The sequence below is a fragment of the Antedon mediterranea genome, chromosome 4 (assembly GCF_964355755.1).
Source record: "Antedon mediterranea chromosome 4, ecAntMedi1.1, whole genome shotgun sequence".
NCBI lineage: Eukaryota > Metazoa > Echinodermata > Crinoidea > Comatulida > Antedonidae > Antedon > Antedon mediterranea.
Window position 1 is genome coordinate 22,298,242 of NC_092673.1, and position 27,699 is coordinate 22,325,940.

Here is a 27,699-nt window from a genome sequence, read left to right on the forward strand (position 1 = left end):
AGTTTGGATGGGAGACCATCTGGGAATATTGGGTGCTGTATGTGGAGCTGGGGTCCTGTTAGGCATTTGAAATCAGCATTGCTGACTCTTATGGCAGCCCCTGCATCTAGTATCTGCCTTTCCTCTGGTGAAGGTGGGTCCTGGCTTTGTTTGTATCAAACCTGTTAGTGCCGGTAATTATCGCTGTTGGTTTCGATTGAATTAAATAAAATACAAATTAAATATGGGCACATCACATAAAGTTTGGTAGTGTATACGATGAGTCTAATGGAATGGATTCCTTCAGTTCTGAATTTACTTCTGCACTCATTAGATCAGGATTGTTAAAGTTATTAATTAAAGTACCGTATTTATTCAAATAAACGCCCCCGTCCCCCTTGTTTTGCGTAAAAAAATACATGTTTCTATTTATCGTCGATCGTTATCGTCCTAATGTAATTATTAGGAGTTGTATACAGTATAATGTCTATTTTTAGTTTCTTTGTAAATGTAGGCCTATGTACTAAACTTTTGAACATAACAACAACAACAACATGGAAAGTGAATATTATTAATGGTAGTACAATTTATTAATTATGAATATTATTTGTAATACATTTTTTGTAAGTTTTATTACAGTAGGTAATCTGAGTTTCCCACACATGGCCACTTGAACGTTGTCTTACACATTTCCATTAGTCGCCAAATTGGGATTCGGCAAACATGTAGAGCTGGCCTATAAAGTTATTCACTAGTTTATATATACCAGTATTATTGTTCATAAACTGTTTAAGATATTTCAGATGATTTTTTATTATACAATATAAATATGAATATGACATCAGAAAATGATCAAAAGTTACACATACATACACGTTTTGTTTTGTTTCGCTTATTTTATGGGATTCTTATTAGATATCCGTAACTTCATCTATAATATTAGTCAATACATCAATCAATATTGAGTAAAGTTATTGGGTAGAAGTACTCTAATTTACCTTGGCCTATAATGCTCCGACTAATAATAATAATTACCATGTAAGATTGTTATGCAAGACAACAATTAAATTAATCAATCGATATGTAAACAATACTATTAGTCTATTAGACTATTCAGAAATACAATACAAGTTAACTGAATTGTCTGAAAAATATGAATACTAAAGTAAAACATAGTTACACACATTATAATAAACCTATATATTGAGCATAAAACAATGCTAAACAATCATTTTCATTAGTGACCATTTTTTTCACCTTTACGCTATTTCAATACCTATTGCATAGATTAGTTACAATCGTATTGTAGGCCTAATATACTTTTTTTGCAAATACGATCATGTTATGTACCGCAACCTAATATTAAATTGATTATAATTTTCGAAATATTATTATCATTATTATTTGAATTGTATATGCATGAAAGTTTTCTATACTAATAATTGAATATTTTTACATTATTGGATGCAAAATCTGCGACAGCTAGTTTTCTAGACCTGTTTGAAATCGCAGCGACTCCAGCAGGAACATCTAAGCCATCCTCATCCTTATCTATTCGTTTTATAAAAGTACCATTTTTATCAAATAATTGTAGTTTGTGATAACTGGATACTATTAAATTCTCATCCATATCTATGGTTATACCACAAGGTCCATATATTTTATCTTCTTCACCATAGCTTATGAGGATTTTTATCAGCTTATCTTCAGCATTGAACATTTGTATTCTATTATTTCCAAATTCGGTAACTAACACATGACCATCCATTGTTACAGCAACATCTTTTGGTTGATTCATTTTACCTGCTTCACTACCTTCTGAGCCTATCCTACCCAGTAGACTACCATTATCAATATTGAATTTAAACACACAGTGTTCATCCTCGTCTGCTACATACACTATCCTGGATTGTGTGTTCAATGCCAGACCCTGTGGACTTTTTAAGACACCTTCCCCAAATGATCGAATTGTCTTAAATTTCTTATCACACATTACAACATTCTTATTTGATTGTTTATCACTATAAACCATTTTACCATCACCTATTTGTTTCATATGTCCTACATTTGTAGACATCTTCTTCCTCTTAATAAATGTACCTGATTGATCGAACTTTAACACCTCTTTACTATCACTTGAAACTAATAGAAGTCCACCTGCATCTACCATTACATCTACGACTTTATGTTTCTTTTTATCTTTTTTATAATCTTTTATGTTATAAATGGTTTGTACACATCCAAGTGGTTCCACCTTGATACTCACTGGTGACCCCTCAATATGCTCATCTCCATCTTTGATGTCCATCTTCCAATCTCCTTCTATGTTGCATTCACCATTTATTTTATATTCTCCATTTCCGTGGTATTCTACCTGGGTAGCTGATATATTTCCAGATGAGTTTTCCAGAGTTATTGCTAATTTAAATGTAATACTACTTGCCGCTACTATTACTTTAACTGCAAATGGTTGTCCTTTTGTCACTGTAATTGACTCATCATCTTTGGAAACCTTGTAAATACCAGTCTTGGTTATCACAAGTTTACCAATGCCTTCTTTATTCACCAACTCCACCAGTTTAGAAACAGGAAAGAAAGTTTGTTGAATACTTGTTATTGGGTTAACAAAATCAGGACTAGAAACCCTCTTCTTTACCGTAAGGATAGTTGAATTGTGTGATGTAAATTTTTCCATTTCTTCTGGTTTATTTATCATTTTGTTGATTGATGATGTCAGCATGTTTACTTCATTCAGCATTGAAAAAGTATCTTTACATTTGTCGTCAACGGGTTTAATCATTTCATAGTGATTCTTGTCAACAACTGCATTCATTTCCGTGACTTGTCTTTTTACTTTTTTGATGAGTTCATTTGCCTGGAGTTCAATTGCTTTCTTGCATGAAGTGACATTTGATTCTAAGTCTGATTTTTGTTTAGAGATGGAATCTAATTTTTCCTTTAACTTTCTTTTAACCTCCTCAGCTAGCTTCGTAGATTTAGTAACGCTTGCATTAAATTCATCTACGGCATCTTTCATCGGAACTACGTCATGTTTATTAATTAGGCAACGAAGAACAGACTTGCAATCTTCACAGTTGTAAGTGCGACAGGATTTACAGTAGTGCTCTATGAATTTGTCATGATCAATGCATAGCTTTTGTCCATCCATACATTCCTCCTCATTTCTATCAAGTGTGTATAGTGGATGATCTTTCAATGCAGGGATTATTTTGTGATGTTTGATACATTGTCGACACATATACATCGAACAATCAGAACAGTAGTAATGTGGTTGACAATCACAACTTGAACATTTTTCTGGTTTTTCAGATTCAATCTTCTTTTTGTCAAAGAATTTGAATGCTTTTCCTGTTGACATCTATACATTTGAAAAAATAAATAGTTTAAGTTAAGTTAAACGAGTATGAGATTAGATATTTTTATTTTTATTTTACTTTATTTTTATTTTATTTCACACACATCCAACAGCAATATCGCCAATTATAGGATGCCTTAAAGAGTATATTATATGAATATGAATGATGACCTGCTCTTGAATGACTGGTTCCGATTCATTAGGTTTCTCTACCTTTACAGGAGGTTCACTGACCTTGTCATCACATTCAACAAGTTTTCGCTTCCTTTCTATATTCTCTTGTTTACACAAAATGTTATGTCTAAAAAAAATACAACCATGGAAGTGAAGTAATACAAATTGTCAAAATTAAGTAACAATACATGCAAGGACTTAAGTGCACCGCAAGTAAGCATACAAAGTTTAGACAGTTTAGATAATCAATCGCTTGTGATTGGTCTATTTACGTTGCGTTTGCCTTGCATCCTACAGTAATGAAACTAAACAGTATTATGAACTTTGCAAATATTGAGGTCGAAATTAGAACAAAGTAATTGGCTGAATTTGTACAGTGGTCAGTTGAATAGGGTCTGGGCTGTTGCACTCGAAATGCCATCAAACCACTTTGTACATGATTATATTCAGAATAGTGTGGAAAGATTAAATTGTCTAGTCACACGGTGTTGATCACAGTAAACTTAGACAAGATTTAAAGGTTTAAACTATGTGGACAGGATGACAATCAAATTGCACTTTCATACAACAGGCATTGTCTGTTGAAAATTGCAGGTGCTCATCAAACACATTCAGGTGTGATGTAGGTTTGCTGTTCGTGATGTAGTTTACCATATTGTAAATCACACTCTTTAAGTGCATCTTTAGAGTGTGATCGCACCTCCATGCCTCAAAAGACAACGCTTTGATACACAAACTGTACAAGAATTGTGGGGTTATATCAAATTATCTTCAGAAAGCTTACGTGATGGCATAGTCTATTGTGGATACTGGGTCTTCATTTGCCTCTTCTTTAATATGAAAGTCTTCAGGCATTGGAGACAGACTTGAGATATTTGTGGATTCTGGCAACTAATGGAATAATAAAAACATGTAATTTTAAATATATTGTTTACACTTTTGTTAAGTCAGTTTATGCTACAGTAATAAAAGTATAGCATTGGTGATAATGATATACAGTAAAGTGACACAATAAAAAGAAAATTTGCAAACAAATAAAAGAACTGCTAAGGGAAGAGCCAAGTTTTTATAATATTTACAGGTTTTAATGTATGTTATCACTAACCTGATATGAACTTCCTTTAGCCACTTGCCGACTTATCTGTTGCGACTGAATGGTCTGCGGCGAGAGTGAGTTTAACTGTTGCTGTGAGATTACTTGTGGTTGTGAAATCACATTGGGATGTGAGAACAATCGTGGCTGTGAGATTATTTGCGGCTGCGCAGAAGAGGTATTGACAATTTTTCTAGTGCTCGATGATGGTACTGCTTGCTGAATAAGAATTTTCTGAATCATATTTGTTGGTGTTTGTGTGGCTTGAAGTGGGGGCTGTCCTTTCGCGATCAATGCATTTTGCGATCGAGGTGTAAGAACTGTAACGTGTCGGACTGCTTTTTCCACTACAGCTTTGAAAGGCTGGTTTGATGGTAACTGAGCAGGCTGAATAGCTACATTTTGCTGGTGGAGTGTGGTCTGTTGGGATAGTTGCAAAATATTCTGTGAAGCACTCTGAGCTGTCGGTTGCACAACAGGGACATTGAGTTTTCCTGCGGTTTGTTTAACACCACCTTGCAGAGGTTGCACACTTCTTTTGACAGTATGGATGTCTTCTGTTATGGCTTGCTTCATCTGAGGATTCTGTGGGTTGGCGAACGTCACTGTTGAAGTTGGTAATCGGGTTAACTCCTGAGAACCGATCTGCATCGACTGCGTCACTGGAATAGCTGCTATGGACGTATTCCGATTAGCCATAGTCTGTGGAACCTGAAACCGTTGAACAAATCTTGGTGAAGATGTAATTATCTGAGCTCTTGTAGTTGCAGTTTGGGTTGTTATTCTGGGTTGCAATGACTGTGGTTTAGACGTTATGGAAATATTAGGTGGTTGCTTTGGACGTATAACCTGTTGCTGGAACTGAAGATGTTGAGGCGGTTTGACCAGTTGCCTCTGAGATATTCCTTGTGGAGTTGAAATCATAACTTGCTTTCCATCTCGTACTACTGCAGATTGGCCAGTGCTCGTCAATGTCACAATGTCTGTTGGCTCAGTCTTCACTGTGGAAATCATCCCTTGGTTCTGCATCTTCCCTTGATTCTGCATCTTTTATCTTCTAAAAGGCTTCTTAACATTCACTAACATCTATAACCATAAACTTCAACAATCCATCTGATTGTTTTTCTAATTCTAAGATGAAGAAACAAAAAAATATAGATGAAGTCAGAGATCAAATTGTATTTAATGTCTGTGAAGTTGGTTACTAGTTCCTAGTTCCTAGTTCCTTATTCAAATTCAATTAAAGCGACAGTCACAAATATATTTTTAAAAACAGATTTTAATATGTAATAACTGTCTAATTGAGGTGTTATTGCATCAACATGTTAGCCTTGACCTCCTCTACTTCTTCCGGTCAAAGTTCAATAACATTTATGCATTTACGCCCTCTACGGCGAATAAGTTACTAGCTTTTACGAACGTTATAACACTTGACCTACTTAATATTTTCAAAATATTTTTGTATAGATCGATGACTCTTGACCTACTCTACCATTTTCCACCCTAGTTCCGCGAACTTTGTTGCATCTACGCCCTCTACGGCGAATAAGTAACTGGCTTTACGAACGTTGGAACACTTGACCTGCTTAATTTTTTCATATTATTTTGGTATGAATCGATCACCCTTGACCTACTTTACCATTTGCCACCCCAGTTCCGCGAACTTTTTTGCGTCTACGCCCTCTACGGCGAATAAGTAACTGGCTTTTACCAACGGTATAACACTTGACCTACTTAATTTTTTCAAAATAGTTTGGTATGGATCGATCACCCTTGACCTACTCTACCATTTTCCACCCTAGTTCCGCGAACTTTTTTGCATTTACGCCCTCTACGGCGAATAAGTAACTGGCTTTACGAACATTAGAACACTTGACCTGCTTAATTTTTTTCATAATATTTTGGTATAGATCGATGACCCTTGACCTACTCTACCGTTTGCCACCCCAGTTCCGCAAACTTTTTTGCGTCTACGTCCTCAACGGCGAATAAGTAACTGGCTTTTACGAACGTTATAACACTTGACCTACTTAATATTTTCAAAATATTTTGGTATGGATCGATCACCCTTGACCTACTCTACCATTTGCCACCCCAGTTCCGCTAACTTTTTTGCGTCTACGCCCTCAACGACGAATAAGTAACTGGCTTTTACGAACGTTATAACACTTGACCTACTTAATATTTTCAAAATATTTTGGTATAGATCGATGACCCTTGACCTACTCTACCATTTGCCACCCTAGTTCCGCGAACTTTTTTATATCTACACCCTCTACGGCGAATAAGTAACTGGCTTTACGAACATTATAACACTTGACCTGCTTAATTTTTTCAAAATATTTTGGTATGAATCGATCACCCTTGACCTACTCTACCATTTGCCACCCCAGTTCTGCAAACTTTTTTGCGTCTACGCCCTCTACAGCGAATAAGTAACTGGCTTTTACGAACGTTATAACACTTGACATACTTAATTTTTAAAAATATTTTGGTATGAATCGATCACCCTTGACCTGTCGTAACTATTATCACTCAATGAATAGTGTGCGCTTTTTAATTGTTAATATTAACGGTAACAGTTTTAATGAATATGTTAATTTTGCTGTTATAAGGTAGTGTAAACTTTTTTTACAGTTGCTGTAATGACATTTGAAAAAAAAACATTAGTTCAGCTTTGTTTGTTTTTTTTTGGTAGTTAGTGCTACCACTAACGAACCTGCTATAATTGCAGAGGAATTGAATACTTATTTTACAAATGTTGCAAATAATATAACGTCAAACCTTCAGTTTACTGATGTTGATCCATGTTCATTTCTTAAACAATGTTCTTCTTTTCATAATGTTAGTACTGATTTTGTATTGAAAGAAATCTCCGAACTGAATTCTGCGAAATCTGCTGGACACGACGGTATTGATGGTAAGCTTGTTCGGACGGCAGCCCCCATCATCGCACCTTTCCTCACACAGATTATTAATACTTCCATCTCCAGTCAGAGCTTCCCTCTCTCGTGGACAATTGGTAAGGTTACTCCCATCTTTAAATCCGGTAACAAACATCTACCGGATAACTACAGACCTATATCTGTGTTACCTATCATGTCTAAGGTGATTGAGAAGGCCGTCGGCATGCAAGTACTGGAATATCTTTCTTCAAATAATCTTCTCTGCCCTAACCAATCTGGATTTCGTCCCACATATTCTACAATTACTGCTATCACTAAAACTCATGACAGCTGGATCCACAGTATAAATGAAGGTAAAATCATTGGTTCAGTTTTTATTGATCTAAGGAAAGCGTTTGATCTAGTAAACTACGAAATTCTGTTACGTAAACTTCCCTTTATGGTCTTTCCGAATCGGCTGTGAAATGGTTTACAGCCTATCTTACTGGACGTCAGCAACATGCCTGTTACAAATCAACTATATCGTCATCTATTAATTTCAACGCTGGTATACCTCAAGGATCCAACCTTGGACCACTATTATTCTCCATATACATAAATGATCTCCCCAATTTTTTATCGTACTCTTCTATGGATATGTTTGCTGATGATACCATAATTTACAATTCTAGCCAGGCCCGTAGCCAGGGGGGTTTTTTGGGGTTCGGGCGAACCCCCCCTTTTGCGCGAACCCCCCTTTTACCAGCGAACCCCCCTTGAAAAACAAAGGCCCCACTTCCAAAATCGTGCAATTAATTATCAATTATAGCAGATTTTTTGGTCATTTTACTTCTATTGACTATGTTTAAATCGATCGAATATACAGATTGTCCGATGTCAAAGTCACTGCTGAGCGTGAGATCGAGAGTTTGTTGAGAGATGATGGTTATAAATATGACAGAAAAATGGACTGACCAATCGCGTGCTTCGGCCGGGCTTTTCGGAACGCACAAGATCACGTTCAGTTCAGTTCAATCTTTTTGGGGATTTTTATTTTTTTCCTGGAAATATTTGTCATTAAACCAAAGAATTTCACTGTGTAAACTTGAATAAAAATGGTGCTGAGTTAAATTGGTACGTGTACGTAGGCCTACCGTATATTTCGGTGTATAAGACGCACTTTTGACACGCAAATTTGACCTCTAAATGTTACCCTAATTAATTTAATTACCTACTAATACTTAAATTAATTAAAAATAGTGTACTACTCTGCAATGTAGGCCTAGCTAGTTACTCACTCCTGTCTAACCACAGTGTGGTAACAAGTTTATTGAATTTTTAGTTAAGGTAAATTGTCATCCTCGACTGTATTAATTAATATTACAGTACGCATTAGATATTCTACCCAGGCCTAGTAATACTCTCTGAACTCGCGGGTGTGTATTCTTGCAGCATGCAGCATCACAGCGCAACACATTTATGGAAGAGTCCATTAATTACGGTGGTGTCACATTTTAATTACACAATAACTGTTGTTATTATGTTAAGTAGCTTCCCCTAATCTCATAGTGTATATGGCCAACAGTGCTGGCCACCAGGCAAGGAGCACATGGTTAGTGCATGGAGGTATAAAATAAAATTTTATACCTCCATGGTTAGTGCTCTCCTCTCCTCATATTGCTGTAATGCATGCATGGAAATAGGAAAGATTTTCATATAGGCCTACCCAACATGATATTCCTGGTTCATTATCAGCCCAAAAAACTGAACATCATTTGGATTGATTTTATAATGGTCATACACACAATAAGAAGGTATATATTTAAATAATATGAAATTAAAGTTACTTAAATAGACATAGGCTAGCCCTACCCACACAGTGCATCGTAACTAAAAAAATATGGGGATTTCCCTTTTCATTGAACGTTCAGTTGTTGAAGTAGAGACTGATTACGATGTAATAAAGGCAATCAAACAAAATTATATCATTTGATTCTAATAAATATGTCTCAAATATCGTTGTTTTATTATTAAAATACCATTGTTTTGATTGTAAAATGTTTAAATTTCGGCCTAGAAATAAGTGCGTCTTATGCATCGACTACATAAAAAATACTAATATTTCAGTCTTCGTTATGGGTGCGTCTTATACACAGGTGCGACTTTTACACCGAAATATATGGTACTATTTGTTTTTTATGTTTATAGGATAAGAAATTATTTAAGGGCCTAATATAATATACTTTTTTGCAACAATAAAGCTGTATTTCATGATCAGTACTACTAACTTCCATAATACTGTACTATATAATTTATCTGCATAACTCAGATTTTAGTAGGTAAAAAATGTCTCTGTAAGCTTATTAAAACAACCGCAATTGCTCTGAGAGCCAAAGCTTCCAGGGGCCTTCGCCCCCCGGGACCCCGACCGGGGGCCCTTGGCGGCCCCCTGGCCCCCAGCCTACAGTTGCTCGCTGAGCTCGCAAAATACTTGGTGTCAAGAAAACCCCCCTCTGATGCATTCTGGCTACGGGCCTGCTAGCGATAAGGTTGACGATATTGTAACCAATCTTAATTTTGACTTCGATAAAATCTCCACTTGGCTTCTAGCTAATCGTCTAGCGCTCAATACTAAAAAAACTGAAGTGATGGTAATTGGAACGCAACAAAGGCTTTCTTCACTCTGGCCTATAAATGTTTCTATTAGCAACTTTACCTATCAAACAGGTCACCCAACATAAGAATCTTGGCATCATTCTAGACCATCATCTTACTTTTATTCCGGACGTTGATAAGTTGTGCAACAAATTAAGTTCCTCTATCTCCAACCTCGCCCGAACTCGAAAATTTGTCCACCAAGCTACATCTCTTATATTATACAATGCTCTTGTCTTACCTCATATTGACTATTGTTGTTCTATCTGGGGCTCACGAGCACCACTCGTTGCTAAAATCCAGAAACTTCAAAATAGAGCTAAAAGAGTTATTCTGAAAGTTCACCCTCATACCTCATCCCACCTTATTGATAACACCCTTTCTATCTCATCCGTTTCTCAACGTTATCAGTTTCAACTTGGTTGTCTCGCCTATCTGGCTTCCATCAATACCGTTCCGGATTACATCAGTCGCATGTTAACCAGGACTCAGCCCGGAGGTCGACCAACTACCAGATCCATCTCTAATTGTAATTATATTATTCCTCGACCTTCATTAGAGATTTTTAAACAATGTTTCAGTTATAAAGCGCCTATGTATTTTACTATAATTCCTAAAATCATTCGACAATCTGAAAATATTATTTCCTTTAAACGTGAACTTAAAGAATTTATTTCCAGTTAATATTGTTTGTACCATGTATATATATTTTATCTGTCAACGATTTTAACTCCTATTGAATTTTATATAATCATTGTAAATTTATAGGCCTATTATGTATATTTTTACGTCATTTGAATATTTAATATTTTATGTGTTGTACTGTAGCCTATGTATGTTTTATCGAGTGCCCTGAATGATCAGTTCTATTTGGAATTGGATAGGCTACCCTCAATAAAGATGGTAATGAAATCAAATTAAATTAAATTTAAAAAAAAACAAACAAAAAACATTTAATTGGCAAATTCAACAAAAGACCCTTCCTACAATTTGTGACGTTTTTAAAAATAAATGCATATATATATATACCTTAAAAACATTAAGCCATGTCATTCCTTGTCTTAAATGTACGTTTTATGGTAAATATGATAAAAAGAGAGAAACATGCACTAGGCCTACCTAAGTGGCTCGTGGTGAATCCTCTCGTGGAGGGTCTTTAGGCCTAGCCTTTTAGAAGGCCTAATTATTTGTCGGGTATTTCATTGGCCATGGTGTTGAGGAGATAATTTCATAGCAATAAACAATATCTACAAATGTCATTGTACTCTTATTTATTCAGTGCGAGTTTTGTGATCCTCTTGACAAAAAATACATGCGGTCTAATCTATGCCGCCTTACAGTGTGTTCGTTTACATATTTTGTATAGCTGCATTCACTGAAGCTGTTGTTTTTGTGTGTGAGATTCTGATGGTCATCGATAAAATAACAATCCATAAATCAGTCTTGAAAGCGTCAGATACCGAAATTTTTCCCGGGCACTCGGCCCTTGGACCCCGGCTACTTACAGTTCAACATTACATTCGTTACATTACAATTATTGTATTGTTTTTAAAACAACTTTATTTACCCAGGGAGAATGTGCGCTTTTTAATTGTTAATTAATAAAGGATTATTAATGAATATGTTTCACATTAAAGGTTAAAGGCCTATTTCACAATATGTTAATTTTGTTGTTATAAAGTCTATAAGCCTAAACCGTTTTTCAAACAATATTCCACCCAATTTATATTGTGAGGTATAGACGGGTACTGTGCAAATATAGCTTTCAAAATATTACTGTATATTGTGTTTAAACGACTATTATCACTCAATGAATATTGTGCGCTTTTTAATATTAATAACAGTAATGAATAATATGTTAATTTTGCTGTTAGGTAGTGTAAACTGTTTTTAAGTAACAGTTGCTGTAATGACATTAAAAAAAAAACGTCAGTTCAGATTTGTTTTGTTTGTGCGCTTTTATAGAATGGATACTGTAAGCACGTTTAAAAAGATATTACATTTGATCGATTGCAACTGTTGTAATTAACAAGAAAAAATAGCCCGGCTTAACATTGTGGGGCGGTATTGAATAACTATAATGCAGTGTGTCGTCACATGTTGACGTAAGAAGTTATTTATTAGTTCTAGTTTATTTACTACGATAGAGCCTACTTTAAATGCTGTTTTAATTTCAGGTATTCATGTTGTACTTGTGTTGAAAAGTGTTAATGAATAATAACGGAATAATAACTTGTGGTTATCGTTTATAAGCAAACTGTTGTATTTGTGTTTGCTTCAGAAATTATCTTCTAAAATTGCATGTTGTAACAAGTCAAAACAAAACTAAAATGAATTCGCCATAAAAGGACATAGGTACAAGTTCGCGGAACTAGTTTGGCAAATGGTAAAGTAGTCAAGGGTCATCTACCCATAACAAATTACGTATTCGCCGTAGAGGGCGTAGATGCAAAAACTATTTTGAAAAAATTAAGTAGGTCAAGTGTTAAAACGTTGGTAAAAGCCAGTTACTTATTCGTCGTAGAGGGCGTAGACGCAAAAAAGTTCGCGGAACTGGGGTGGCAAATGGTAAAGTAGGTCAAGAGTCATCGATTCATACCAAAATATTTTGAAAAAATTAAGTAGGTTAAGTGTTATAACGTTCGTAAAACCAGTTACTTATTCGCCGTAGAGGGCGTAGATGCAAAAAAATTCGCGGAACTAGGGTTGCAATTGGTAAAGTAGGTCAAGGGTGATCGATTCATACCAAAATATTTTGAAAAAATTAAGTAGGTCAAGTGTTATAACGTTCGTAAAAGCCAGTTACTTATTCGCCGTAGAGGGCGTAGACGCAAAAAAGTTCGCGGAACTGGGGTGGCACATGGTAGAGTAGGTCAAGGGTGATCGATTCATGCCAAAATATTTTGGAAAAATTAAGTAGGTCAAGTGTTATAACGTTCGTAAAAGCCAGTTACTTATTCGCCGTAGAGGGCGTAGACGCAAACAAGTTCGCGGAACTGGGGAGGCAAATGGTAGAGTAGGTCAAGGGTGATCGATCTATACCAAAATATTTTGAAAAAATTAAGTAGGTCAAGTGTTATAACGTTCGTAAACCCAGTTACTTATTCGCCGTAGAGGGAGTAGATGCATAACAGTTCGCGGAACTGGGGTGGCAAATGGTAAAGTAGGTCACGGGTGATCGATCCATACCAAAACATTTTGAAAAAATTAAGTAGGTCAAGTGTTATAAAATTCGTAAAGCCAGTTACTTATTCGCCGTAGAGGGCGTAGACGCAAAAAAGTTCGCGGAACTGGGGTGGCAAACGGTAGAGTAGATCAAGGGTGATCGATTCATAACAAAATATTTTGAAAAAATTAAGCAGGTCAAGTGTTATAACGTTCGTAAAGCCAGTTACTTATTCGCCGTAGAGGGCGTAGATGCAAAAAAATTTCGCGGAACTAGGGTGGAAAATGGTAGAGTAGGTCAAGAGTCATCGATCTATACCAAAATATTTTGAAAATATTAAAGCCCCATTCCCTACGTTTTTGAGATCTAATTTAAGATCACAAACTATATTTAATGTAAAAATAATACTACATGGTCCTATTGCGATAACTTTTTTCGTCTTTAAACGGTTAAAAATGTGAAAAATAAATCGATTCTAATAATTATAGCGGCCCGCTATAAATCCCAAAATGCATTGCGCGCGTATTGATATTTTTGTTTTTCACCTGTAATTCGCCCACTTTTCGATCGATCGTGAAGCCAAAACAAATGGAAGACTCCTAACTTTTCAGCGAAAATACCGGGTTTTCCCCAATTTGTATCAACGGAGTCTGGCAAAAATAGAAAGACAATTAATGCAGCAACTATACAACGTCAGGCTAGGTATATAGCTAGCGTACGATGTTCGTACGTTGTCGATGTTTACCAGCTAGGCCTACAAAACTAAGCCTAGCTAGGCTAGGCCTAAGACCGTCCACGAGAGGTCGATCGCCGCGAGCTACTTAGGTAGTGCATTGTTTCTCACTTTTTATCATAATTTACCATAAAACGTACATTTAAGACAAGGAATGACATGGTTTAATGTTTTTAAAGTGATATATATGTATTATTTTCCAAAAAACGTCCAAAATTGCAGGGAAGGGGTCTTTAAGTAGGTCAAGTGTTATAACGTTCGTAAAAGCTAGTTACTTATTCGCCGTAGAAGGCGTAAATGCATAAAATGTTATTGAACTTTGACCGGAAGAAGTAAAAGGAGGTCAAGGCTAACATGTTGATGCAATAACAACTCAATTAGACAGTTATTACATATTAAAATTTGTTTTTAAAAATATTTTTGACTGTCCCTTTAATTGAATTTGAATAAGGAGCTAGGAACTAGGAACTAGTAACCAACTTCACAGACATTTGTATTTACTAGATAACCTAACCGGGAACCTAACCTAGATTACTGTTACTTACTCTTTAACCTGGTTAAATGTACTGCAGTAACTTTTGACTGGAAATTGACATTAAAACATGGATTGATCCAAGTTATAATATAGAATAGGCTGCCCATATCCGAAACATAACTCATTGTACTTATTTGATCTTTTCTTTTTTCAGAATCAGACGTCAGATGTCTGTGAAGTTGGTTACTAGTTCCTAGTTCCTTATTCAAATTTACAGTCACTTTTTCTTTTTTTCTTTCTTTCATTTATTTGGCATCTCAATAAATAACATTAAAAATACATCAATAATATATAAAATCACCTTAAATATTAATATACATGTACATCAAAAAAGCAAATAAAAATGGCGGGATTAATGAAGTCTGACGATGCACGGGAAAACACATAAAGTCGTTTAAAGTAAAACAACTTAATTCCAATGTGGTCCCTAAAAAGATAGTAATTATAATTTTAACAAAACAAACATATATAAAAAAAAACAGATTTTAATACGAAATAACTGTCTAATTGAGTTATTGCATCAACTTGTTAGCCTTGACCTCCTCTACTTCTTCAGGTCAAAGTTCAATAACATTTTATGCATTTACGCCCTCTACGGCGAATTAGTAACTGGCTTTACAAACGTTATAACACTTGACCTACTTAATATTTTGAAAATATTTTGGTAGAGATCGATGACCCTTGACCTACTCTACCATTTGTCACCCCAGTTCCGCAAACTTGATTGCGTCTACGCCCTCTACGGCGAATAAGTAACTGGCTTTTACGAACGTTATAACACTTGACCTACTTAATTTTTACAAAATATTTTGGTATGAATCGATCACCCTTGACCTACTCTACCATTTGCCACCCCAGTTCCGCGAACTTTTTTGCGTCTACGCCCTCTACGGCGAATAAGTAACTGGCTTTTACGAACGTTATAACACTTGACCTACTTAATTTTTTTTAAATATTTTGGTATGGATCGATCACACTTGACCTACTTTATCATTTGCCACCCCAGTTCCGCAAACTTTTTTGCGTCTACGCCCTCTACGGCGAATAAGTAACTGGCTTTACGAACGTTAGAACACTTGACCTACTTAATTTTTTCAAAATATTTTGGTATGAATCGATCACCCTTGACCTACTCTACCATTTGCCACCCCAGTTCCGCGATTTTTTTTGCATCTACGCCCTCTACGGCGAATAAGTAACTGGCTTTACGAACGTTATAATACTTGACCTACTTAATTTTTTCAAAATATTTTTGTATGGATCGATCACTTTGACCTACTTGATCGATTGCAAATGTGGTAATTAACGAGAAAAAACCACCCGAGTTCCGCGAACTTTTTTTTGCATCTACGCCCTCTACGGCGAATAAGTAACTAGCTTTTACGAACGTTTTACACTTTACCAACTGAATTTTTTCAAAATAGTTTGGCATTTGCCAAACTAGTTCCGCGAACTTGTACCTATGTCCTTTTATGGCGAATTCATTTTTGTTATGTTATATATATCAATAATAAATGAAGAAACTCTCAAGTATAATAAGGATAGTCTTTATTGTAAGAAGTCTGTGACTGAACTGTACAAAGTGATATCAGTAAGGTGGCTCGTGATTGGTTAATCTATATCGTATGACTATGGTGTCTTATTACTTTATACAGTATATAGGTCGCTATACTAAAGCAGTATTATTATAACATCTCCCTCCTAGGATTATTTAAAGTTTGTTTGGATGAGGGGTTTATCTATCGTTGCGTTACGATGTTTACAATGCTATAGATATTTATTTTAATAACTTTAAGCGTGCTATTAATTCTCTTCTATATTCTAATTTCTAAATTTTTTTAAAAATGTCCTCTATATATCATTGTTCATAATGTTCAATCTCTTAGTTTTGGTGGTTGCTTGCAAATCCGTTTTGGTCTGTCGTGTATCGCTAATGGTGGTAATTTTCTTGTTTCCGTTTGGGGTTCTTGATCCTTGTTGATACTAGTAGTTAGTTCTTGTCTTGGTGTCTCTACGTTTTGTGGCGGTGGTGGATTTTCAGATAATTGTGGTTTGTTGTTTTCTTGTGTGGCTGGTGGTACTGGTTTCGGTTTATCTGGTTTGATATTTATTCTGTCTCTTGTATATTGTGATCCGGATGCTGTTTGAACGGTATATTTTCTTGGTGAGTGTTGGGTGATTACGGTAGCTGGTGTCCATGTCGAATTTGGTTTCGTTTGGAATCTACATGGTTGTCCGATGTAGATTGATGTACTTGTGTCCGTAGGTTGTCCTTCGTATGCGGCTGTTCTTTTTTTAAGGTTTTCTCCGTATTGTTTTGCTACGGAATTTGGCGTGTTATTTATGGCAGGTAGGTTGGTTTTGATATTCCGGTGTCCGAACATTAGTGTGAATGGGGACGGGATGTCTGTTGAAATCGGTGTGTCTCTAAGAACGCATAGTATCTCGTTCATGTCTGTAAGTGTGCTCTTTTTTAGAAGTTGTTTTACAGTGGCAATGTTTCTTTCTGCTCTGCCATTTCCGGATTGGTGGTATGGTGCGCTTGTGGTATGAATTATTTCATGTTGTCTGCAATATTCTTCAAACTCACTGCTCACTAGCTGTGGCCCATTGTCAGACATCATTGTCTCTGGATATCCGAACATTGAAAATGTTTGGTCTAGTTTTGTGTATACTGCCTTGCTATTTGTGCTGCTCAGCTTATCAACCCAGACGTATGCCGTGTAATAGTCGACACATATGAGAAAGTTTTGGTTCTGGATTTCGAACAAGTCGATTCCGATACGCTGCATTGGCGTGTTGGCGTGTATTGGGATTATTGGTGGCTTCTTTTGATTTCTCTGGTATGTCTGACAGAGGTCACAATCCGTTATCATTTGCTCTATATCAGCGTTCAATCCAGGCCAATATAAGCTCTGTCTCGCACGGAGGCGGGTCTTCTCTATTCCTTGGTGCTGCTTATGCAGTATTCCAAGGAGTTTCTTTCTCATGGATGTTGGGATAACGATTCTTTGTCCTTTGATGACAATTCCATCATATATGGCCAGTTCTGATCGATGCTGCCAGTAGGCGTGCGTGAATTTGTTGCATTGGTTCTTTTGCGTTGGCCATCCCTCTACTATATATGGGATGAGTGCTTGTAGGACAGTGTCTGTTTTAGTTTTCTCTCTGATATTGTCGATGACAAAAGGTGCCATGTTTGTGACTTCATGGACTTGTACATTCATGTCAGGATAAGTGAAGGGTTCACTTTTGGTCTCGATGCATCTGGATAGACAGTCTGCTATAGGTACTTGTTTTCCTGGTACGTATCTTATCTTGCCATTATATCCTTGTAGTTGTAGCATTAGTCTTTGTAGACGCGTTGGCATTTTAGAGAGGTCTTTCTTTTGGATGCTTTCCAGTGGTTGGTGGTCTGTATGTATTGTGAAGTGTTTCCCAAACACATATGTTCTAAAATATTTCACAGACCATACCACTGCGAGTAGTTCCCTCTCGATGTTGCTATAATTTGATTCAGCATTTGTTAGTGACTTTGATGCATAGTGTACTGGTCGGTCATTTTGCATCAGTACGGCTCCAAGTCCCTTTTGAGATGGTCACATTGGATCGTTATCTCCTCTTTGCTATCGAAATACGCAAGTGTTGGGGCGTCTTGGATTCTCTTTTTTATTTTTGTTAGTGCATCGTCGTGTATGTTTGTCCACTTGAAGACTGAGTCTTTCTGGAGAATACTTCCTCTTTTTTGTCTGTTTTTTCTTTCCGACACTTCGCAAACATCAAAGTGTCCATTGCAATCGATGCATTGATCGTCGCATAAAATTCTAACAATTCCCAGTGCTTTGCAAAGTTTCAGTCCGAATAGGTTATTCCCATAGCTTGACACGTGGAATTTAGTTTTGTTCACGATGTGACTATTATGTTCTGTGTCAACCGTTATCTCACCATGGTTCTGAAATTTTCTACCTCCATATCCAGTTAGGATTGTGTTGGTTTTCTTGATCGTGTACTGTTTCCCAAACAGCTGTGTATAGGTTTTATAATTGATAAGGTTGGCTTGCGCACCTGTATTGTCTTTGCCTCGAAGGAGCATTTGTCCATTCGGTGTGGAGAGTTTTATTGTGGCAAGTTGGGTGTCTTTGCCATCGATATCGTTGAATTGAATTTCTCGGATGGTGACTTCTTCGAACCCGTAATTTGTTGGGTCATCCGAGTCTTCTATTGTAATCTCCTGCGTGCGACGATACTGTTTCCCTTTGTTTGGGCGCTTTTGATTGTATTGTCGATCCTGGGTCGTTTTGTTGAATTGTTTTGCTCTACACTTCCTCGCCCAGTGATTGCTCTTGCCGCAATTTTTACATTCTTTTCCAAATGCGGGACATTGTCTGGACGGATGATCTGTACCGCAGTTGGAGCAGTTTTTGATCAGTTTTAATTGACTGTGGCGTTTACCATAGTTGGTGTTTTGTTTTATTTCCTCAACAGTGGTGCCAGTTTTTGAAACTCTTTGCAATTCGTTAAATTGTTTATCGGCCGCTTCTTTGGACTGAATGTACTTGATAGCGTCGCTATGTGTGTAAGTCTTCGCTTGACGGAAGAGCTTTTTCTGTACATCTTCAGAGTTTGTGCCGAATTTGATTGCTTCAAGAATGTGCTGGTCGTGTTGCTCATCGGGGTATTCACACTCCTTTAATAGGATTTCAACGCGAGCAACATACGCATCTATGCTTTCCTTTTGTTTTTGTTTAAAGGCTTCGAAAGTTCCAGCGGACTAGATTAAAATTTGTTTTTGGTTGAATAAACGCTTCAAATTTTTCCCAGTGTTTCGGGAGGTTGTTTTTCTCTTGCTCAGTAAGAGACCATCCACGTCGGATTTTCATTGCCTTTTCTCCCATCCACAACATGACATAGCTAACTTTTTGCTCTTCTTGTATTGTGGATAGGGGCCCTGCAAAGGCCATTTCAACTGTTTCCTTGAAGTGTTTAAAAATTGTTCAAGTACACTTGGTGAGTCAAATTCCACTTTGGGCATCGTTACCCCCTGGAGTCCTAAAGGGGCTATTACAGGTTGATTTGTAGGCTCTGTTTCAGCCATGATTGATGCCTTATTTGACTGGTTTTTTTTTTTTCTAGGTCAAAACAAAGTAGAATGGAATTCCTTGTTGACAGCAAGTTGTTGGTGATCAATCAACTTTAGTACAGTATGAGTTGGGAGTGTCTTACTCCTTTCTTAACTTGTAGATAGTGTATATTATCCTATGCTAGGTACTGTTGGTTTTGCTTCAAGTTGTATCACAATAATCCTCTTCTTATGAAAATGAATACTCACAGTTTTTTGTTTTTGTTTACTGTACTCCCAAGTAATATGTGACGTATTTCCAATTTCAGGTATCTTGTCCAATTAACAATTCTGAAGGTAACAAAGCTCCCAGTGAATCCTATGGTATAGAAATTTCACAAAAGTCCGCTCTGTTGTTTCTGCATGTATTTACCTCCTTTTCTGATAGAAAACTGAGGTCGGGGTCACCATGTTATGTTATATATATCAATAATAAATGAAGAAACTCTCAAGTATAATAAGGATAGTCTTTATTGTAAAAAGTAACTGTACAAAGTGATATCAGTAAGGTGGCTCGTGATTGGTTAATCTATATCGTATGACTATGGTGTCTTATTACTTTATACAGTATATAGGTCGCTATACTAAAGCAGTATTATTATAACAATTTTAGTTTTGTTTTGACTTGTTACCCAACATGCAATTTTAAAAGATAATTTCTGAAGCAAACACAAATACAACAGTTTGGTTATAAACGGTAACCACAAGTTATTATTCCATTTTATTCATTACAACTTTTCAACACAAGTAGGCCTACAACATGATCTACCTGAAATTAAAACAGCATTTAAAGTAGGAATAGGAACTAGAAACTAGTAACCCAACTTCACAGACATAGACGTCAGGATCTAATCACACAAGGTGAAACCAGGGAGTTGGTGAAACCAACTGTGATGCGCTACCGATGCATTTATTTGGTCAAATAAATTCTTTTCTGTACACTATAACATTTCAAAATAGATAACGCTTATTTTTATACTCAGTTAACCTGCTCTCATAGCATTTATTTGGTCAAATAAAATCAGAATGTCATTTCAGTAATCAGACACGCCCTTCTGTGAGTGATGGTAGGCATATATTCTATGCAAACCGGGTATGCAAACTCGTCGACCAGAAGACTTACTTAAAAGACTTCCCATAAACGTACTTACGATTAATGCTCTGTGTATACTTTACAATTGGAATTATGCCTCTATGGTGGGTTGCTTTTAAATACTGTACTACTATTGATTGTAGGCTCTTTTTATAATTCGTTAAAACTGCAACGCATGCGGTTTAATGTTCCTAGTAATTTTATCTGATATGGAAAATCCCAGGACCCAATTGCATGTTGCTGCAGACTGTCTGCCATGCGGAATGTCTACCAGGCGGAGTTTTGTCCGCCGCGCCACCGATACCTTGTAATTATTGTAACTACAGTGTTGTAGACCGTCAGTTACTCGTATTGTTATTACTTATACTAGTATTTGATAAACTGTGTATTTTTAAAATTTTTCTCTCTTTTATTAATAAATTTTACAATTGGTTATAAAGTGAAATTGAAGAATTGGAAAATATTGGTAACAGAGGGCGCTATTTATACATTTATAACAGAGCCATATATATAAAGAGTTACGACATTAAAAATTAGAAGCCATTTTTGTGTCAAAGAATTCGCACGCTGAAGGCGCGCGCGTCTATTTTGTATAGCGTTTTCCTGTAATTCATGCATTATTTTTAGATTTTTTTGTCTATGAAATAACGCTTATATTCCATTTTTATTTTAGTAATTAATTTTATTAATGGTATTAATTTGGTAACATATACATATTGTGTCTATAATAACAAAAGAAAAAATGCTAGGGCCTACATGCAAGTCAGGATACATCAAAGCATGAACCAATACAAAAAACACACAAATTCACCCCTCTTTTTATACAGTATATGGCTCTCTGTGTGTTTTTGACACAAACTTTCAGAGACTCGTTCATCATTTCATTTGTAATAATTTGCCTTTATTATTTTAATATTGTTCATACCTATTCAATATATTAACAAATATATCCACGACACTTTATTATTTTATTTAGTCATCAAAGCATGCATTATGAATTGAAAATAATACATAATTGTTAAATGGGACGTAGTTATGGGATGTTTTGTTCCAAAATCAATCAATCGAACGTTATAATGTACTAGCGTACGCGCGCGCAATATTCTTTGGCGCAAGTACGCTGTGCACGTCGATATTCCACCGTAAAATGTGCAATTACATTTTTTTTAATATAAGAAAAAGTTTAAAGTAATTTCTTGCTCCTATACTTTACATGCATTAACGGAGACAAGTTTGACACAAATTGATCTGCATATCACGTGACTTAAATCCAATGTCGTAACTCTTTATATATATGGCTCTGTTTTGTATAGCGTTTTCCTGCATTATTTTTAGATTTTATTGTCTATGAAATAACGCTTTTATTCGGTTTTTATTTTAGTAATTAATTATATTAATGGTATTAATTTGGTAACATATATATATTGTGTCTATAATAACAAAAGAATAAATGCTAGGGCCTACATGCAAGTCAGGATACATCAAAGCATGAACCAATACAAAAAACACACAATTCACCCCTCTTTTTATACAGTTATGGCTAGCTCTCTGTGTGTTTTTGACACAAACTTTCAGAGACTCATTCATCATTTCGTTTGTAATACTTTTGCTTTTATTATTTTAATATTGTTCATACACTATTCAATATAGTAACAAATATATCCACGACACTTTATTATTTTATTTAGTCATCAAAGCATGCATTATGAATTGAAAATATTACATAATTGTTGTTAATAGGACCTAGTTATGGCAAGGTTATGGGATGTTTCGTTCCAAAATCAATCAATCGAACTTTATAATGTACTAGCGCACGCGCGCGCAATACAATATTCTTTGCCGCAAGTACTTCTCTGTACGCTGTGCACATCGATATTTCACCGTAAAATGTGCAATTACATTTTTTTAAATATAAGAAAAAGTTGAAAGTATTTTCTTGCTCCTATACTTTACATGCATTAAAACGGAGACAAGTTTGACACTGTGACAAATTGATCTGCATATCACGTGACTATAATCCAATGTCGTAACTCTTTATATATATGGCTCTGATTTATAACATGAATTAAAAAAACGCTGTGATGTCCACCGGGCGGAGAGAGAAGGAGAAGAGCCTCTCTTTACATACATTTATTTTAAAATTTATATGGATCGATTATAAATTATATCAACAGGTACGTTCTACATAAAAATCAGATGAGCCGTTGATTTCATCGCTCAAAACGTGCCAATATGTGTTATAATTAACGGTAAATATATAGGCCAATTGTCCGCTTTGTCACTGAAAATAATATGATATATAGTAGGCCTACATTTAATTTTGTGTAATGTGATAATACGCCAGACTTTGACAGATTATGTCTTGCCTATTTGTAACCCTTCTTGTTCGAAAATACTAATAAAAACTCGGATTCCAAATAAATTTATATATTATTCCGGAGTTTATTCCAATTGAAGTTTAATTTAATCTGAAACTAAAAGAGAAAATACATACATGTATTATAACATAACTAACATACATAAATCGATTAAAACAATACAATATACTATGTGTAATTCCTATTAAAACAGGTAACTCTTGATCTCTAATTAATCCAAAATCATCTTCATTATAATCAATAACATCGTAACAAAACATAAATGCTATAGCAATAGTAATTAAGTGAAAATTCAATATAAAACACGCTAATGCTTCATCACTTTATACATTTACTAAGCCTAACATATTCCTTTGAATATCTTAATACAAACGTATCCTTTAACATACTAGATCAAGAGTGTAATAAAAGTTCTAACAAGTGTGCTAATATCATTCGTTCAGTCAATTCAGCGAACATATGCGAGGGCCTAGCTGTTTCTGCTGCCAAAAATATACCGTATAGGGCCTATATACGGTATATTTTATATACGGTATATTTTTTGGCAGCAGAAATGGGTCTCATAAAAATATACCGTATATATATGCGGTATATATACCGCATAAATATCCCAATCGTTTGTGGATATTATACGGTATATTCCAAAATATACCGTATATTTCGTACCCCGTTTCTGCTGCACTCAAATATACCGTAATGTGACCTGGCCCATGACACGAGGTCAAAAACTAACAGAGCGTGACGCGTTTGTTTGGTTTTTCTGCTGCATTGACACACACGTGTACTGTATAAGCAAGCATCAGATCAAAATATCACTGTGGACTGAAGAAATAACTATTTTTGCAATTCAATTGTGGGGAGAAGCGAAGTTGGAGGGAGACTGCATGGTAACAGAAGAGATACGGAGATTTACAAAAGTATCTCAAACAAAATAAAAGCAGAATTTGTGGTAGACTTAATAACGCCAAAGTTATCGGCAAACGCCGTCGTCTTCTTTGCATAAATCTAGTCAATGCCCATTCTACATTTCTAGATTGTTTGTGCAGTGTAAATTCGTTACCACTTCTGCTCATTAGATTTAAAATAGAAAGCAATGCTACGACGTTTTGAGAAACCATCATTGTTTTGTTTTTGTCATGTAACCTCACTACACGAGACTCTAGGTCAATCCATACTTCCGTCTCACGAAATGCATTTTGGGTAATGAAAGCCAACTTTTTTACAGCCCACCCACGAAGCAGGGAGTTGTTACTAGTAATAACAACTCACTGCACGAAGTATGTGCAGCGGAAACGGTGCACGAATTTCATATACGGTATATTTATACGGTATATTTGGGATTGGCAGCAGAAACAGGGCCGACGGTGATTAGGAATGCTAGCATAGGGTCTAATTACACTTAAAAGTTCACCCTGTTAATATATTGGACTATTTGATTGTGGGAAAACAATCATACACACATATCATAATTAATCAAGCAAGTAGTTTCATTTTAGAAATAATAATTCAAAACGAGTCCAAATATAAAGTTAACTATACTACAAAAAAAACTTATTAAAAATAAAAAAAACAATTAAAGGTAATTAATACAAAACAATTGCTTACCTAAAAGAGCCAGTCGTACGGGCCAGATAGAAACTTTAAAAAACAGGTTGTTAATAAATGGTCGGATCACTGTTGTATGTCTTGGTCTTATCTGTGTGCATCAGGAGAATGGAATGTTATGTGGGGGCTAAGCTTATCTGACAACTTTGGGTAATTTATGTCTTCTTTAATTACAAACATTGCAAGAGGGCTCTCTATTATGGTTCCCTGTCATTTGTGATTTTGCACTGGGTTACATATACACCCGTTATCGGATTTGAGTGTCCGTTTTAAAATAGAGGATTGCACTGTTTTGTTTTACAACTTATGCCATGCAGTTTCCGCCGCCAGAGTGTTCGGGATTGTTTTCTTTTTAACTAAAGTATTTGGGAGAGAGTTCATGTTGGGTTGATGTGTTGAAGGGAGGATGTAGTTCATTCGAAGGGGGATAGGCCGACCAAATCGTGTTAAGCTAAAGTGTCCGCCAGAAAGAGAGAGTATGGAACGCCGTTTACGCAACATTTCGATGATATGAATTTTATGACGCGATATGTGAATGAAATGCATCGATATGAATTGAATGGCGTGATATATGAATGCAATGTTTTGAATTGAATGCTTTGAATTGAATGTTTTGAATGAAATGTTTTGAATTGAATGTTTTGAATAAAATGTTTTGAATGAAATGTTTTGAATGAAATGTTTTGAATTAAATGTTTTTAATGAAATGTTTGAATTGAATTGAAAAGTCAAACTATTGGCGGCGTATGTCATTCCCGCTCGCGATTTTTTTTCAACCTCTTAATAGGCCTAAGCATGGGTACCCTCATCTCCTTTCAACGCTGTCATCAATATGAATCCTTTACAGAGACTCCCTAACAGACCTGAAACATTGGAATACATATTTCCGAACCCAGGTCTGTTAGGATTCTCTGTAAAGGCAGCGTGGAAGAAAAGAGATGAGGGTACCCAGGCTTAGCCCTAAGAGGTTGAGAAAATAATCGCGAGCGAGAATGACATACGCCACCAATAGTTTGACTTTTCAATTCAATTCAAACATTTCATTCAAAACATTTCATTCAAAACATTTCATTTAAAACATTTCATTCAAAACATTTCATTCAAAACATTTCATTCAAAACATTTCATTCAAAACATTTCATTCAAAATATTCAATTCAAAGCATTCAATTCAAAACATTTCATTCATATATCGCACCATTTAATTCATATCGATGCATTTCATTCACATATCGCGTCATAAAATTCATATCATCGAAATGTTGCGTAAACGGCGTTCCATAATAGAGAGAGAGAGAGAGATTAAGAGCATCTTTACATAAATTTGTATTTAGATATTATATGGATCGATTACAAATTATAGCAACAAGTAGGCTACGCTCTACATAAACATCAGATAAGCCGTCGATTTACTGAGGCTGGCGGAAATAAAAATAATATTTAGTATTTTTTTATGATCAGAAAGAATCTAAGAAAAGACAGTCCCCTGCAAGTGAAACGTGTCTCTTTCGTGAAAAAAAAAACTTAACTACAATTACAATCTAAGTACTGAAACATTTTCAAACAAAACAAAAACAAATCAGGACAGAAATAAAAGCTTGATTTCAATTAACAATTTTATTAATGTTTTGATTAACCTTTATTCGGGATGAAGTGTTGCAATATTGTATTGTTTGATTGGATAGTGACTTGCACTCGCATATACAGTACTCGCTTTATAAGTTTATCTTTATATTTATAGAGAGTATTCTGAAAATAAATCCTCTTGATGAGGAAAACTGTCTGTATGTGACAGTGGCTGTGTGTATACTAGTACTGGGGAACCCGCCTACTCGTCTCGAAAGATTGTTCTTTAAAGTGAGCCATGAGCCAGATGTGTGCACTGGATCTACGGTATGTCCTTATCCGAAAAGACGATGTAATGGCAAAGTACTACGGCGGTTCTACTGTCTTGACGTGCAGATTTACCTTTTCTACTAGCATTTCCCATGACTACAATGCAACTTGACAGTATTGAAACTGTCATAAAATGTTACAGTGACTCATATGCTCTGTTATTAAATAACATTGCGAATGCGTTGCCCTTTATTGCTTTGATATAATAACATTGTTTTAATATCTTTTTATCCAAGAAGCAGAGGTTTCTAGGCTCAGTGCAAAAGTATCAGGTTATGAACAAGCAACAAAAACCAGCAAGATCACTTGTTACCTTTTAGAGAAAGTGTACAGCAGTTCATCAATTTTTTCTCTCCAACCTCGGCAGTGATATGCGGTTCAGTGGTGCAAGTTCATTTGCGTTACCGTTTAGAGAAAGTAGTATGTTTAATTCAACAGCAACAAATACCCCAAACAAGAAAGAAAAAGATGTTTTTAAATCACAATCACTGGATTTGAGCAAATATCACTCAATTGCTGGAGATCTCTCTATCTGGTAGAAAACAAACAGGTACAGTACTATAAAGAAAGAATATCCTGATCAAAATCAATACGTTGGCACTGAGCATATTTTTAAAAGAGCTAACGATAACCAGGTTATTGGAGAGAGGGATCTGTCTGCCTACAGTATATGCCAAAGAAACTTTTTTGGGTGCTAACGATGAGATGAAATCTCATCAATTATTATGAGATTCCACAACATAAATGTCATTTAATGCATCTAAAGATTGCTTTTATTAATATTTTGGTAGGCGTGTGTATGAATGAAAACTCGCGATCGAGCCATTGGGCTATTGAAGCTCACTAAGAATTCCTTTCGCACATATTCCCTACAGTTTTTTTTGTTAGAAATAAATATGATTGGATATAGATTTATTTTTTTTCACAGAATGATGAACTTAGAAATAATGAAAGCTATAAGAAGAATAAGACAGGTTGACAGACAGCTATTTGGAACAGAAGATGAATTATAA

General features: G+C 35.6%; 1 protein-coding gene and 1 long non-coding RNA gene across 3 annotated transcripts; one reads left to right on the forward strand and one right to left on the reverse strand.

Moving 5' to 3' along the window:
• Positions 1-611: 611 nt before the first annotated feature.
• On the reverse strand, positions 612-24,807 carry LOC140046930 (uncharacterized). Of its 2 annotated transcripts, none has more exons than XM_072091693.1 (5): positions 24,792-24,807; positions 4,635-5,753; positions 4,314-4,420; positions 3,527-3,656; positions 612-3,358 (listed from the first exon to the last, which is right to left on the reverse strand). In XM_072091693.1, the coding sequence occupies exons 2-5, from the start codon at positions 5,667-5,669 to the stop codon at positions 1,415-1,417; spliced, it is 3,216 nt and encodes a 1,071-aa protein (XP_071947794.1). In that variant the 5' UTR covers positions 5,670-5,753; positions 24,792-24,807; the 3' UTR covers positions 612-1,414. The 2 variants fall into 2 exon arrangements, with proteins under 2 accessions (XP_071947794.1, XP_071947795.1); XM_072091694.1 differs by lacking the exon at positions 24,792-24,807 and adding an exon at positions 20,867-21,104.
• LOC140046932 (uncharacterized) lies at positions 22,289-27,680 on the forward strand. Its single transcript, XR_011844884.1, has 3 exons — positions 22,289-22,405; positions 26,923-27,236; positions 27,615-27,680. It is a non-coding gene; the product is annotated as an uncharacterized lncRNA (long non-coding RNA).
• The last annotated feature ends 19 nt before the right edge of the window (positions 27,681-27,699 follow it).